The 14,861-nt window shown below is 36.1% G+C and overlaps 1 protein-coding gene across 2 annotated transcripts; it reads left to right on the top strand.

Annotated features, from left to right (window-relative positions):
• The first annotated feature begins 1,410 nt into the window (after window positions 1-1,410).
• On the top strand, window positions 1,411-14,845 carry kdm8 (lysine (K)-specific demethylase 8). Of its 2 annotated transcripts, XM_065257572.2 has the most exons (8): window positions 1,411-1,599; window positions 6,775-6,834; window positions 10,056-10,228; window positions 10,325-10,457; window positions 12,536-12,583; window positions 14,122-14,271; window positions 14,358-14,450; window positions 14,554-14,845. In XM_065257572.2, the coding sequence occupies exons 1-8, from the start codon at window positions 1,495-1,497 to the stop codon at window positions 14,716-14,718; spliced, it is 927 nt and encodes a 308-aa protein (XP_065113644.1). In that variant the 5' UTR covers window positions 1,411-1,494; the 3' UTR covers window positions 14,719-14,845. The 2 variants fall into 2 exon arrangements, with proteins under 2 accessions (XP_065113644.1, XP_065113591.1); XM_065257519.2 differs by lacking the exons at window positions 1,411-1,599; window positions 6,775-6,834 and adding an exon at window positions 8,834-9,635.
• The last annotated feature ends 16 nt before the right edge of the window (window positions 14,846-14,861 follow it).

Here is a 14,861-nt window from a genome sequence, read left to right as displayed (position 1 = left end):
GAGAAGGTTCTCAAAAATAAGCGAAACACATTTTGCTATAAAACTTTAAATAAAGGCACTTTTAAAACATGTCTGTCTAAACGTCATTATCAACTAATCTGATGACAACCGAATTAACCCTCGGTTTCACAGACAATTGAGGCAAAACACATGTTTAACTGCAAATAACTTGCACTGACAGATCCTAAATATGCCAGTGCCATTGATTTCCCTCAAGATAAACACCATTAACGTGTTTTTCTAAGGCATGTTTATCAAATATGCTTAAAGGAGTAGTTCACCCAAAAAATGGGGGCAATTTACTTTTTTATAGTGGGAATTAAAAAAACTAGGGGGACTATTTTTAGGTGAACAACTCCTTTAAATGTCTTAATTAAAAGGGACGATCCACTTAAAAAAAAATAGGCTCATTTTCCAGCTCCCCTAGAGTTAAACTTTTGATTCTTACCTTTTTGAAATCCATTCATCTGATCTCCGGGTATGGCGCTACCACTTTTAGCATAGCTTAGCATAATCCATTGAATCTGATTAGACCATTAGCATCGTGCTCAAAAATAACCAAAGAGTTTCGATATTTTTACTATTTTAAACTTGACTCTTCTGTAGTAACATTGTGTACCAAGACCGACAGAAAATTTAAAGTTACAATTTTCTAGGCAGATATGGCTAGGAACTATACTCTCATTCTGGCGTAATAATCAAGGACTTTGCTGCTGTAACATGGCTGCAGCAGGCGTAGTGATATTACGCACTGCCCGAAAATAGTCCCCTTGATAACTTACAATGTCAGGGGACTATTTTCAGGCGTAATTTCATTGCAGAATAGTTTTAAATAGGAAAAATATCTAAACTCTGGTCATTTTTGAGCACGATGCTAATGGTCTAATCAGATTCAATGGATTATGCTAAGCTATGCTAAAAGTGGTACCGCTAAACCCGGAGATCAGCTGAATGGATTCCCAAATGGTAAAAATCAAATCTTTAACTCTAGGGGAGCTGAAAAATTAGCATATTTTCAAAAAAAAGTGCAGTCTCCCTTTAACTAAGGCCTAATCCTTGTTTTAGCTAAGCCTTGTCTGTGAACCATGCCTAAGGGGCCGTTTTCCAGACAAGATTTAGATGTAGATTAATCCAGGACTGGGCCTTATTTATATTATATTACTCATATAATACGTGCAAATTGGCCTGAGATTCTGATTGGTTTTTTTTCAGATTAATGCAATACAGATGCTATTACAGCTGAGGTTAGGTACAATACAAATATGCTACATAAAACACTTTCCTTACAAGCTCTCATGTATGTGCACCTCATAAATTTAGTATTTCAGTGAAAAGGCAGTAATTTTTAATATCACCATTGCATTAACAACCATATTTTTATAAAACATTGTCATCTTCAGCAAAAAAGCGGTGCCAACAACACCAATCCAGGTGGCTGAACCTGGCCTGCCCTGCAGGAAGGGGCTGAAGCAGAAAAGGGTGAATTGCTGAAGTATGCTTGGGAACGTGCCAGCGGGTGATGTGAGTGTTGACAGCCTACGGACGGGCATCATCATCATCATCAGCCCCTCGACCTTCAACACAACACCTCCCCACAGTGTGAGTCACATTTGAATAATACATTCTCCTTTCCAGCAGAGCCAGTCCAACCTGCTCCAAAACAGGACTAAACAAGTACAGTGTCTGCAACACACAACGATTCATGTTTACCACAGACCGCAACAATAAGCAAAAACACTCACCGCAGGTACATGCGAGGTTAGAAATTTCTCTAGAATGTCGACCACATGGGATTGCAATAAGCATTTCCTATTGCAGACCTTGTGGTGCAACATCGCAGAACATTTCTGTAAGTTCGCAAAATGTTTTTGACAAAAACAAAAATTTAATAACTGGAATGTTTTAAATACTTGTTTATGACCAATTTTTGTCTATACTCTTTCATAACACCACAACTAATACTGTATTATAAATAGAACACAAATAACCAGATCTCACACAAGCTTATGTCTGACAAGCTACGGCCATTCCCCAAAACAAATGTGGTATTATTAACACAGCAATGGCAAAACAACAATCAATAATTCATCCTGTTTTACATTTTAGTACATATTATCAGGCATCATTCATGTCACATCTTGACCTTGTCTATTGATCGCAGGAGACAGACCTTATGAAGGTTGTTTGTTGATTCAATAAACAAATATGCCTCTGGTGTGTTAATCTGGTTCGAGAAAAGCACATAAAAGTGTTAATTTTTAAATGATTTCTTCTATCTAGCGTTTTCAAGACATCTTATAATCAAACACAGCCTAGACGTCTATGCTAAAACAAGGCAAAATTTGGGCTGTCAGTGAAAATGTAATAGACGTCTAAGCATAGCCCCCAAAAAATGAAATAAAGTAAATAAATAAATGAAACCAAACCCCTTGTAATCACTGTTGACTTTGCTTACATGTAGGAAGTCTCACAAGTTATATAAGCAAAAACATCATGTAATAAAATGACGGCTATTGCTTGCTGGGTAATGTGCTGCTTTCTAAACATTATCAGGTTTGTTTAAGCATCTTTATTCACACTCTCAGAAATAAAGGTACAATAAAGAATAAAAGTTGTTAACGGGGCGGTACCTTTTTAATAAGTACACTTTTGGACCTAAAAGGTGCATATTGGTACCTTAAAGGGATAATTCACTTTAAAATGAAAATTCTGTCATCATTTTCTCATCCTCATGTTGTTCTAAACCAGTATGAATTATTTTTTTTCTGATGAACACAAAAGAAGATATTTTGAGAAATGATGGTAAACACACAGCAGTAAGTGACCATTGACTTCCATAGTAGGAAAAAATATTTTGGAAGCTTTGTGATAAATGATGAAGAAAATATTTTGATAAATGATGGTAAGCACACAGTTGATGGTACCCATTAAATTCCATCATATTTTTTATTCCTACTATGGAAGTCTATGGTCACTTACTGCTGTGTGTTTACCACACTGATCTATATGAATGACTGGATTGCGCATAGAACGCTTGACGTAACCGAGTGAGGTGAAGCCAGCGCAGAGTTCGAGCCGCCATCTTGATACACGGACATGCTTCACACCGCGAGCGTGCACGAGCACCAGACGGCCGACATGAGATTAGACGTGCTCCGTCATGTCTGGAGGATAGCCAGTTGATAAAACACGTGTTCGTGAGAACTGTAAGTGGACTTTTTTTTTAAGCCTGTTATTGTATTAGTCTATAGTTCTTCTAATTTTAAAGTAAGTTAGTTGGTGATTTTGTTGTTTAATCAACCTGCTAAGGTTTCACGTGCCTGTTGATTAGATATAATTGTTGAGCGCTCTTGCTCACTTTATTCATGTGCATTATTTATATGCTACAGTTACACTGCTTTAAGATAATGTAATTGATAGTGGGAAATAATCAGTTTTAACCATTTTTGCGCTATCTATCATCGTTCGCCAGAGGATCTACAACATCTGCTTTAGTTTGTGTTTATTAACCCTTTAGTTTCACTTCATCACGCAGCTATTCCAATTAGAGGTATCTGTTAAAAACATTAAAGCAGACATATCATGCTTTTAAATCTGTCCTTTTTACATATAAATCATCTATTTGTGGTCTATGTAAAGCGAAACTGCAATGCTTGGGTCTGAATTCCTCATTATTATAGCCCCACAGGCCCCCTTTCTACCCCTTTTCTGATGTGCATCTGAGAGCAACTCGTTTTGGTACTGTCTTTTTAAATGCACGTCATACCCTGCCCCCTCTCCAGGTTGCAGAGGTGACACTCGGTTAAACTCCACCCCGTTCGGCCATTTTTGTAGTTTTATAGCAGAGATACGATTATCTAGCGGCACAGAAACTTTTTATTTACTCGTTATTCACAAAATGTCAACAACGGAAGACTTGTCCATCCAGCCTTATATGTTCGCGCCAGAGTCGGAAACGGACTGAGAGGAAAATGAAGATGACGAACCTGCAGAACAACGTCTTCATATGGAGGTATCGCAATGGTGTGAGGCTGCAGCCTCCGGAGGTTGCATATCTAGGCTGCATACGTCATCAAGACGGTCTTATTTCAGAATATTAACAATTACAAAGTTTACTATTATTCTTAGTTAATCGTAAGTTGTTGTAATATGCTCATGACTTGCAAATGTGATGCTCAGTTAACTTAAACCAGGCTTGATGCCCAAAAGCGATCTCCGCAGGCTGCAGCCTTCGGAGTGAGAAACAGCACTGCTAAACCATGACCACCATGTACTTTACTTTTTTACTTTAAGTTATAAACTGCTTACCGAAGTGCTCTGCTCGTCGTCTCCAAAGATAGAAGTAATTGACCCCTCAATCAGACGAAGTCTATCGGCAAATCCTTCTTTATACTGGCGGAGATTGGTGAAGTAGTTATCCTTAAAGTGCCTCGGGCACACAAAAATGACTTTACCCACAGATGTGAGTACATTTCTTACGCTCTCGTAACTTCTGCATCCTTGAGCTTGGACTACAATATCGCAGCGAGTAATATAAAATGGCGGATTGCTCGTAGTGTTGGGCTGGAAGTCGATGTCCTTATTTAGCAGTTCCGCTGCAAATACTGTGACGTAATTGTTCAAAAAACGTAATAGATAACAGAAAAATCAGAACCGGTTGGAAAATATGACCAAAACAGAATATAAAGATATCAACAAAGCACCTGAAGAGACTAATTTCAACTTTTATGCACTTATAAACACTACAAATATACAACAAATTGCATTTAAGAGCCAAGAAAGTGGATTTAGCATGATATGTCTCCTTTAAAATTCATTAATAATATAGTATGTGTTCATTTTTTGTTATGGTTTCTTCAAAATTAAGTTTTATTTGAGTGTTTTAAAAATAAATATTTTATTTATTTATTTTATTAAAATATGTTAATTTTCAACATGATGCATACGCCACGCCCCTTTGATTTCCACGCCCTTGGCCCCGCCCACCCGCCCAACCCTACCACCTTGACTAACACATTTTCTGCGGGAAACCCTGTTATGCCTATCTTTACACAATATTAGGGCTGTGCATCGATGCATCGTGTTTCCCATTAAAAATACCAGCGTTTTTTAAAGGTCTTTTTTTTAGAGTGTGACTGGTTAAGTAAGCCTGAGACAGTAACACTGGTTTAACCAATGGCAAAGCCTAAAATTTGGGATGTAACTAACAATGCAAGGAAGGGTAAATCTGTACTAAAAAATTTTTTTTTGAAAAAAACCTAATGTTAATAATCAGACGATCTGTATCTGTACTGTATGTGGTGTACACTGAATAAATGGTCAAACAATGGTCCCATAGTCCAAAAAATCTATCACCCTGGGGCAGTACCCTTTAAAATGTCCTAATTTGCATCATCTAGATACAGATGTGTGTACATTTGGAATCAATATTTGCTGTTGAGGTACTAATATGAAGTGCAAAAGTGTACTTTTTGAAAGGGCACTGCCTCAGTAACAACTAGGGACCATTTTTGACTATCTGAAAAATTACATCTGAAACATTTAATCAATCTATATCTCTTAACATAAATATTGATAATTTATATGTATTATATGCATAACTACTACCAATATCTTGGCTTAAGGCTAGAAAATGTAACCAACATGAGGGGATCAAGAAAGTCGTAAAGATTTAATGTGAAGATTCTGCCACTGTGACTTGAGTTCACTTTTCATCCAGAATGTCAAATGTAAAAGTGCTTAAAGAGATCTCAAGCTGTGTAGCACGCACCCTGAAGCAAAGGCTTTGTGTCTTATACATACAAAGACACAGTAGGAACACGAGTTTTACGTTTGAAGTGTGCCTTTATATCTCCTTTCCATTATTTTATATTTTTGAAGGGTTTTTTCTCATTGAGCTGATACAGGCTTCTGCAATGTGACAGCCTTGAATGATCTGTGAACTTTGACAGTGAGAAGTTATTCAAAGTTTTGTACAAATGGTATTGCTGCCTAATTCATTATAATTTGAAGTACTTAGGTGTGATTTGTATTTGAATGTGGTAATTATTAATTTCTATCCTATATATAAAAGTAGCATCTTATACTGTACATACTTGGTACAGCTCCATTTTATTCACTGATTATTAAAACAACATATGGCAACCACAGCGCTCACCACCATTAAAATCTCATGTAAAACTTCAGTCTGCACCACAAACAAGCCCTTCACAGATCATCTAGCTGCACCAACATCTGATTCGTCAACAGCTGGCTCTTTTCCACAGAGCGGTCTGCTCAATGGCCATGAGGAAAAAATCAAGGGTAAATTACAAACCCTCTATAATAAAAGTACTACACAAAACAGATGATCACATCAAAATGTTCTTCCCAGTTCTAGCGGTAAATATTACTCCATATTACATCCCACTTCTGCAGCGATGCTGGTCTTTAAGATACAGTTGTATTAAATGTGCAGCATCCAATCAAATGGCAGAGCTTATAAACAGGTGACTCAGCAGCGGAGGGTTATGTGAACAGATTAGTAGAAGACCTAATCGTTCTTATTCCTAATGTTGTCCTGTATTATTTTTCCTGAAAATGTATAATATGTCTGCAGTCTTACTGTTTTAGATAATTGTTTATCCGGTCCCAGTGCATCTCAGTTTAAACCTTATATGGTTCACGCTGGGCTCTCAGTTTGTTTTGTTTTATTAAGAGGTGATGAAAGGATCTTTAGGAATTTTAGTTTATTTGTGTATTTTACAACTTTATTCACAATGTATGTGTGTACAGGGGACAATCTACTTACGGTTAGCTGTGAAGACTGCCATCGGTGCCAGCAGTGTCTACTTGGTCAGTTATCCCTAATAAATATGAGACAAATTTATTATGAAAACATTTGTTTAGATTTGTCTACAATACATAGTTTGGTTTACATAGTTTTGTTGGCTTAATTTAAAGGAACTCACCCACATTTTGGGAATTTAGCTTATTCACCGTATCCCCCAGAGTTAGATAAGTCCATACATACCTTTCTCATCTCCATGCGTGCTGTAAACTCTGTCTGACGCAGCCCCCGCTAGCTTAGCTTAGCACAAAGTCTGGAAGTGAATGGCTCCAGCTAGCATACTGCTCCCAATAAGTGACAAAATAACGCAAACATTTTCCTATTTATGTGTTGTGATTTGTATAGTCACACTGTGTACAAATAAAAAGGTCATATGAGACACATCTATCTTTTAACAGTATACATACAGGGAACTATATTCTCTGAAGACGAAGCACTGCTACTTGGGCGGAGTGATTTGCACAACTCTGACCGAACTCTCTGCTCCTCACCAGGGGGTTTCTCGGGTGCTGCGAGCAAATCACTCCGCCCAAGTAGCAGTGCTTCGCCTTCTGAGAATATAGTTCCCATATACTGTTAAAAGATGGCTGTGTCTCATATTACCTTATTTTTGTACACGGTGCTAAATTTCCCAAAATGTTGGCGTGTTCCTTTAAACAATGATAAATATACCAAAGTTTAAGTGTAATAATATAAGTAGAAAAATCTTGATGCAAAGTTGACTTCTAATATTATCTGCAAAATTGAAACAGACAATTAAATTGCATTATATTTAATCATTTGTGGGGGCATTTGTTTGTTTTTCCCATATGGCAAAAATATATATTTTTATATATTTTTAAGTATACAAAAAATGGCCAAAAATATATTTGCTGAAATATATTTTGGAATATGATTACAAAAACATATTTTTACCGATGCATTTTTTGGCGTTTTTTTAAATTTTGAAATATATTTTAAAAATAAATAGAATTTAAATTCAAATATATTTTTTATGTATTTTTTATATTGCCCTCCATATATTTCATCCAAAGAAAAATATTTACGTAGTATTGGAAGAAAAACTATGTTACAAAGTTTAAAAAAAGGTTCAAATTGAATATATTTAAACTTCAAAAATATTCTTTACAAAATTAACTTGTATTTAGCATATATTTCAAATATATTTCGGGGAAAAAACTGCCATATGTAAAATTTGAAAAAACTGCCATATGTGATGTAAAATTAGAAATGTTTTTGCTTCCCCTTGAAATACATTTTGAAAGGTTTTGATATGAAGGTTAAAACTAAATATATTTCCAAATTCAAAAAAAAATTGTCAAATGGGCATTAAATTAGCATATAAAATATATTTTTGGCCAGAGAAATTTCTTTTTTGCAGAATGGGTTGTTTCCTCTCCCTACAAAAAATCCTGCTAAGACCAGCATGAGATGGTGAGCTGGTTTAAGCTGGTCTCCCAGCTTGGTATAAGCTGGTTTTGCTGGTGTAGCAAGCTGGTCTAGCTGTGTTTTGGTCACTTTTTAAGCTGGTCTAGCTGTGTTTTGGTCACTTTTTATGCTGGTCTAGCTGGTCAGGCTGGGAGGACCAGCTACTGCCACCTTAAACCAGCTAAAACAAGCTACCAGCATATGCTGGTTTAAGCTGGATTTTTCGGCAGGGCTGGCTACCTTTGTTATCCGTTTTCTTTGTATGTATTATTTAACTGTGTTTATGGCATTTATGTGCAATGAAATGTTATATCTCTGTTGTTCATATGCAATAAAAAATCTTGATTCAAAGCCTGAAACTATTTTTTATAGATGAATACTTACTGTGGAGAATTAATTGTAGCCTACAGTCATTCCTTTTTAATTAGCATGTTGATTGTAATAACTCGGTATGTGTATGACAAACTTGGTTTATTCTTCTTCTTTTTCTTCTTTTTCTTCTTCTTCTCCTGTTGCTTTGCGTTTTGGATAAAATGTGTTTACTTGGTAGATTTTTGTATCCTGGGATTTATTTACTGGGGGTGCCTCCATGATCATTGCCGAAAGCGGAACGTTGTGTTTCTGATCAGTGTTTCTGGTCGGACATTAAAACGAGACGAAACGTTCAACTTTGTGCAGCGGTAAATGTTTCTCGTGTTTTTCGCTTTAACGGTTGTTTCGTGTACAATAATTATACGTTTCTCATTTAAAGTACGTGTGGCATGTTAAATATGAACTGTTACGGTCACTAACATGTAAAATATTTGGCGGCAATATATTTTACTATATGCACGTTAGAGGATCGTGTGTTTCTATTTATATTTTTAGCAGATCATCTATCAGAAATAAGTAACGAGTGATATACAGTTTGCTTTCTCTTATGGCTCAAACGTGGACTGATGTGCACGCTATTTTGCCCTCGACCAGTGCTGAATTTACTATTGAGTTTAGTGAAAAGATTGAACCCAGTGTGTTGGAGGTTGTCGAACTGTCCCGAGATCAGCTGTACAGTACCTCAGATATTCCAGCTTCTGTTGAAACGGCTCAGATCATCATAGATTACTCCTGGGAAAAACTTAACACGGGGACATGGAGAGATGTTGACAAGGAGTGGAGGCGGATGTACTCTTACGGCTGCCTCTTTAAAGTCTTAAGTTTATGTCATGGAAACCCATCACATGCCACCATCAAAGAAGCCATTAAGATATGTGATATGGGTTTGTTAATGGGAGCAGCCATCATGGACAACATTTTGCAAAGACTTGTTGGTATTTTAAGGAATAAAATGAAATTAAAAAGTCCAAACAAAATAGAGAACAGTGATGAACCCTGTTTTAAGGTGAAGTGGTCATTTCTGCTTTTTTGATCGTAAAGTAATTTCTGTGACTTCTGTTTACGTAGAAATATAATGCGGTTTTGCTGTTGCCCAAATTGTGAGAATTGTGAAAATTATGCATTTGATTTACTCAAACAGGACATGGGGACATTCACTTCCTGAAACAACATCCTTGTGTTTGCCCTGTAGTAACATTCACATCAACAAGTCAGATTTTATTATTAAGTTTGCCATTTGGGGGGTTTATATGAGCCCAATATTTCCCTCTGAACATTGAACTGGGGCTAACAAAAAAAGCTGATTCAGGAACAATAGTCCCGCTTGTCTAAAACAAGTTGTGCTACCTACAGTGCCTATGTAATTTGTTGTACAAGTGAGTGCACCTTTACAGCATGTTCCCTTACAAAGCTTTTTCCAAAACAGAAAACAAAACAGGAGTGTGTGTCCGAGCCTGTGATAAACCCAGCTCAAGCAGTACTTAGGATTCAATGTCCGTCACTGGAGCGCTTTAGATCAGATTTCCTGAATCCTCAAAAGCCTGTCATCATAGAGGGAATAATTGACCACTGGCCGGCCCTCACAGAGCATCCATGGAGGTACTGTTACACATGTTTGTTTGTTTGTTTGTTTTTTGCTTTGTGCTAATGAGATTTCATTTATTTGTTCACTACTGTTTACTCTCTCTCTCCAAGCATAGACTACTTGCGAAGTGTCGCCGGCTGTCGGACGGTTCCCATTGAAGTGGGATCCAAGTACACGGATGAAGAGTGGTCACAGAAGCTCATTACAGTGAATGAATTCATAGACAGCTACATTTTAGGAACAGTAAGATGCCTCTTTTGCAATTAAGTACATAAAGCTGTGCTATACTGTTTTATTACAATACTGTCATAGACCAGTGGTTTTCAAACTAGGGGCCGCGTGATGGTGCCAGGGGGGCCCCAGTTTTATGAAATTTTATGAAATACATAAATTTATCATGAATTCTGTGTAATTAAACCTAAAAAAATAAGGCTACTAACCAAAAGCACAACTTTTTTGTATAATTTAATGTTTTTTTTATTAAAATGTTGAGTTTTAGAACAGTTTTTTGTCACAAATTTTCTTTGGGGGGCCGCAAAGGAATGTACCGTACACAAGGGGGGCCACACGCTGAAAATGTTTGGGAACCACGGTCATAGACCACATACATTCAACCCTCAAGTGCCTTATTGCTTTTACATAAACTGTTACTAGATAACATAAAATGTCTACACTGTAAAAAAAAGAAATCTAACTTAGTATTTTTTTCTTGTTTGCAGTACTTGTTGCAATTTGTGCTTAAACTAATTTATTTTCTTGTGTCATTTTGCTCATCAAGAAAATGCATCTTGATTTAAGAATTTCTAGATACTTGTACTGAAAACAAAAATACTAAGTAAGATCATTACTAAATAATTTTTTTGCAGTGTATTTAATAAAAATTTGCTTGAAAATGTAGCTGCTACAATAACAAAACGTACAGTTAAACTGACATTTATTCAGACACTTTCAACATTTCTCACATCATCAAAGTTTTTCGCTATAGTTTAATGTTAATAAAATATGAAAAGTATAAAATATGAAAAGATATTGCACTGGTTTTAGCCATTCTTCTGTTAGACTCTCTCACAAATGAATTTTGTTGAATAGCTGTCAGCTTTTAAATGTACAGTAAGTACACAATTAATAGATACCAATTTAGGTCAACCATTTAACAAAAAATGCTTAATTTTGTTCAGTTTGTGGTGTAAAAAGGTGAAATTAGCAATTTAAGAAAAAGCTCTTAAAGGGACATATCATGAAAATTTATAATTGGGTCCCCAGTGCTTCTATCAACCTAGAAAATGTGTTTTGGTAAACCATTCTCTGCAACCATGTGAAAAATCTGGCTCACTTGTGTTGTCAGAAGGGGATCTTATTATAATAATACCACCCCTTAATCTGCACTGTCCAACCACGACACTGCCATTTAGTGCAGAAATGAGCTAATTTGCATTTTAAAGGACACACCCAAAACGGCACATTTTTGCTCACACCTACAAGGTGGCAATTTTAACATGCTATAATAAATTATCCATATGGTATTTTGAGCTAAAACTTCACATACATATTCTGGGGACACCAAAGATTTATTTTACATCTTAAAAGTCTTGTGAAATGTCCTCTTTAAAGAAAATAGTCTACCCTTTTGCCATATTAAACTATGTTATTACCTCAACCTAGATTAATACATATCTATCTTTTTTCAATGCGTGCACTGTACAGCGCATCATGAATGTGTTAGCATTTAGCCTAGCCCCATTCATTCCTATGGTACCAAACAGGGAAGCCACCAAACACTTCCATGTTTTCCCTATTTAAAGACTGAGGAGTTATACTAGTAAGTATGGTGCCACAAAATAAAACTTTTTTTTGGTACCATAGAAATAAAATGGGGCTAGGCTAAATGCTAACACATTCACAACGCGCTGTACAGTGCACGCATTGAAAAAAGATAGGTATGTATTAATTCGTCTAGGATGAGGTAATAACATAGTTTAATATGGCAAAAGAGTAGACTATTCCTTTAAGAAAAACATGGTCAGGTCAAAGTGTCTAAATATTTTTGGCTCTGAAATTTTTATAAATGTTACTAGTAGGCCACTACATGAAGCATTTTTGGGTATATTGCTATTTTCAATTGACTCTAGTGTCCTGCACCCACTAGTAAAAAAATATATATCTGGTGTCTGAATTATTTTTGATTTAACTGTAGCTACTGTATGAAGCAAAAATGTTTCAGAAGCAGAAATATTTGCTTAATAAATTCAGTGTTTAATATAATTTTATTGGCTAGAGTAGATTTGTTTTTCTGTAACTTTTCATCGTTGTCTTTCCTGTAGGGGGAGAATGGAGTGGGATATCTGGCTCAGCATCAGCTGTTTGATCAGGTTGGTTGTTTGCCATGACATAAGTGTTTCTTAAATTTTCATAAAGAAGCCCGTTCACTCTGTAGAAATTGTTGTGCAGTTGAAAAAAATGAGGAACTACTTGATTTCTATCTTTCTTGAACATGACAAAGGTATTTTGCCATTCTGAGCTCCTCTGAACCCTTCCTCATTCTCACCTCCTTGTAAGTGCAATGTTCTTAGGCCTGGAATACATAGGACCAAGGAAACGTTGAGTGTATTGAGACGCACCCAGAGATAAACCCATCACGAAACTCTTAAGTGCCAAATGGGGCAAAGAAACGCAGAAGTGAACTTAAATTCCAATGCATTGGAATCATCATAGGTGTGAACATAGCGTGAAAAAGTAGACCTTTTGAAAAAAGACAATGTATGAAGATTTTTCTGAGACTGAGGCATTTAATCTCTTGGCATGATAGATGACAGGTATCATATTAAACCGGACATGCCAGTCCAGGTTACATGGAAATAGACAACAGGAAGATTTTGCAATAATGCCATAAAATTTACAAAATTGAGCTTATATTAAATACTGAACGGTCTATAAGTTGCAGTCAGACAATTATATTAAAAGAGGAAATTAGCAAAGTATCTTATCTCAGCAGTCTCACAGTGAGTAGATCAGTGGCGAAATTATAGGGAACCAAAAGTGTAGAAAAAAACTATTTTTAGGAGAAACCAAATTCAACCGTTAGGGTCAATTCTCTGGCACATTAACCTAACACTGCTGCAACTAAACTGAGGATGGATACTGCTAACTGAGTTATGAGATAATATAAATTCCAGGTTGCTTAACTTTTGTTTAATGAAAACATTATTAAATTAGTCTGTCTCATATTATTCGATTTTGGTTTGCCTTTGCAAGGTGGCACAAAATTGTGTCATCACATTGTATGCAGTAGATCGTAATCTGATAGGAGCTCACAAAGACAATGAGGCACTAGACCATTTAATACTTTAAAAGTTATTAGCAATTTTTTAATATGTAATAAGTAATATGTATGAAATCGAATAAGCAGTCAGTGTAGTGATGATAAAATTGGGCTTATATGATGGCATAATTCTTTTATTTAGTTTGCATGATGTGTTTTGAGCTAGCTTAAGTTTATTCAATAGCTAGGATACCCACCAGGAAAGAATACATTCATGAAGTCATAAACATGTAAACAGGCTTCTCCGCATGTGAAGCCACAATTTTTAGGTATTACTGAGATGGAAGAATGCTCTTGTGACACACCTTGGAAACGTGACTATCCAATGACAGATTGATATCTAACATCACACCCAAGATTGTATCCGTGAAAGATGTCACAAAAATAGATCTGTCTAAAGAAATGTTGTATTCTACTGTTGTATTTTAAGATTTAAGAGTTTTATTGTTTTATATACACTACAGTATGTTGACACACTCACAACAATGAAATTCGTATTCTGCATTTAGTTCGATACCTCCGTCTTATTATAATTGTAAGATGGCTTGTGTATTTGTGAAAAGCAATAACTTTGATATACTTAATTAGATTCCAGAGCTGAAAGAAGATATTCGCATTCCAGACTATTGTTGTCTTGGAGATGGAGATGAAGACGACATCACGATTAATGCCTGGTTTGGGCCTGAAGGGACAGTTTCTCCTCTCCATCAGGATCCACAACAAAACTTTCTGGCACAGGTAAAGCAAACATTTTAATTTGGCATTTAATAGTGAGCAGCAAAGCTTTTAGGTTTTTCCTGTCTCACTGCATGTTTTTTTGACAGGTGGTTGGAAGGAAATATATACGTCTGTACAGTCCAGACGAAACAAAAAATCTGTATCCACACGAGTCGCAGCTACTGCACAACACCAGTCAGGTACTACTTGTTTATCATTGTAGCCTTACTTCATGACGACTTAGTTTTTAAATAAACCTACACATTACAAATTACTTAGGGCGTTTTTTGACCCCCCAACTAGGTGGAGGTGGAGAATCCAGATTTGGTGAGGTTCCCAGACTTCTCTAAAGCCTCATATCAGGAATGTGTACTCCAGCCTGGAGATGTCCTCTTCATTCCTGTCCAACACTGGCATTACGTGCGCTCTCTAGAGCTCAGCTTTTCTGTTAGTTTCTGGTGGTCTTGATATGTGTACAGAAATAAACAGCTTGACAGACATTTACTGTTGTTTGAATTTGTCCTGCATTTATTAGAGCAAATGCTAAATGGTATATACAGAGTTTCAAGGTCAAATGTTATTGTCTTGAAATTACCTTAATAAAAAAAAAA

Source organism: Paramisgurnus dabryanus, chromosome 3 (genome assembly GCF_030506205.2).
Source record: "Paramisgurnus dabryanus chromosome 3, PD_genome_1.1, whole genome shotgun sequence".
Lineage (NCBI taxonomy): Eukaryota > Metazoa > Chordata > Actinopteri > Cypriniformes > Cobitidae > Paramisgurnus > Paramisgurnus dabryanus.
Note: the sequence above shows the minus strand (reverse complement) of the source record. Positions and strands in the feature narration are given on the sequence as shown.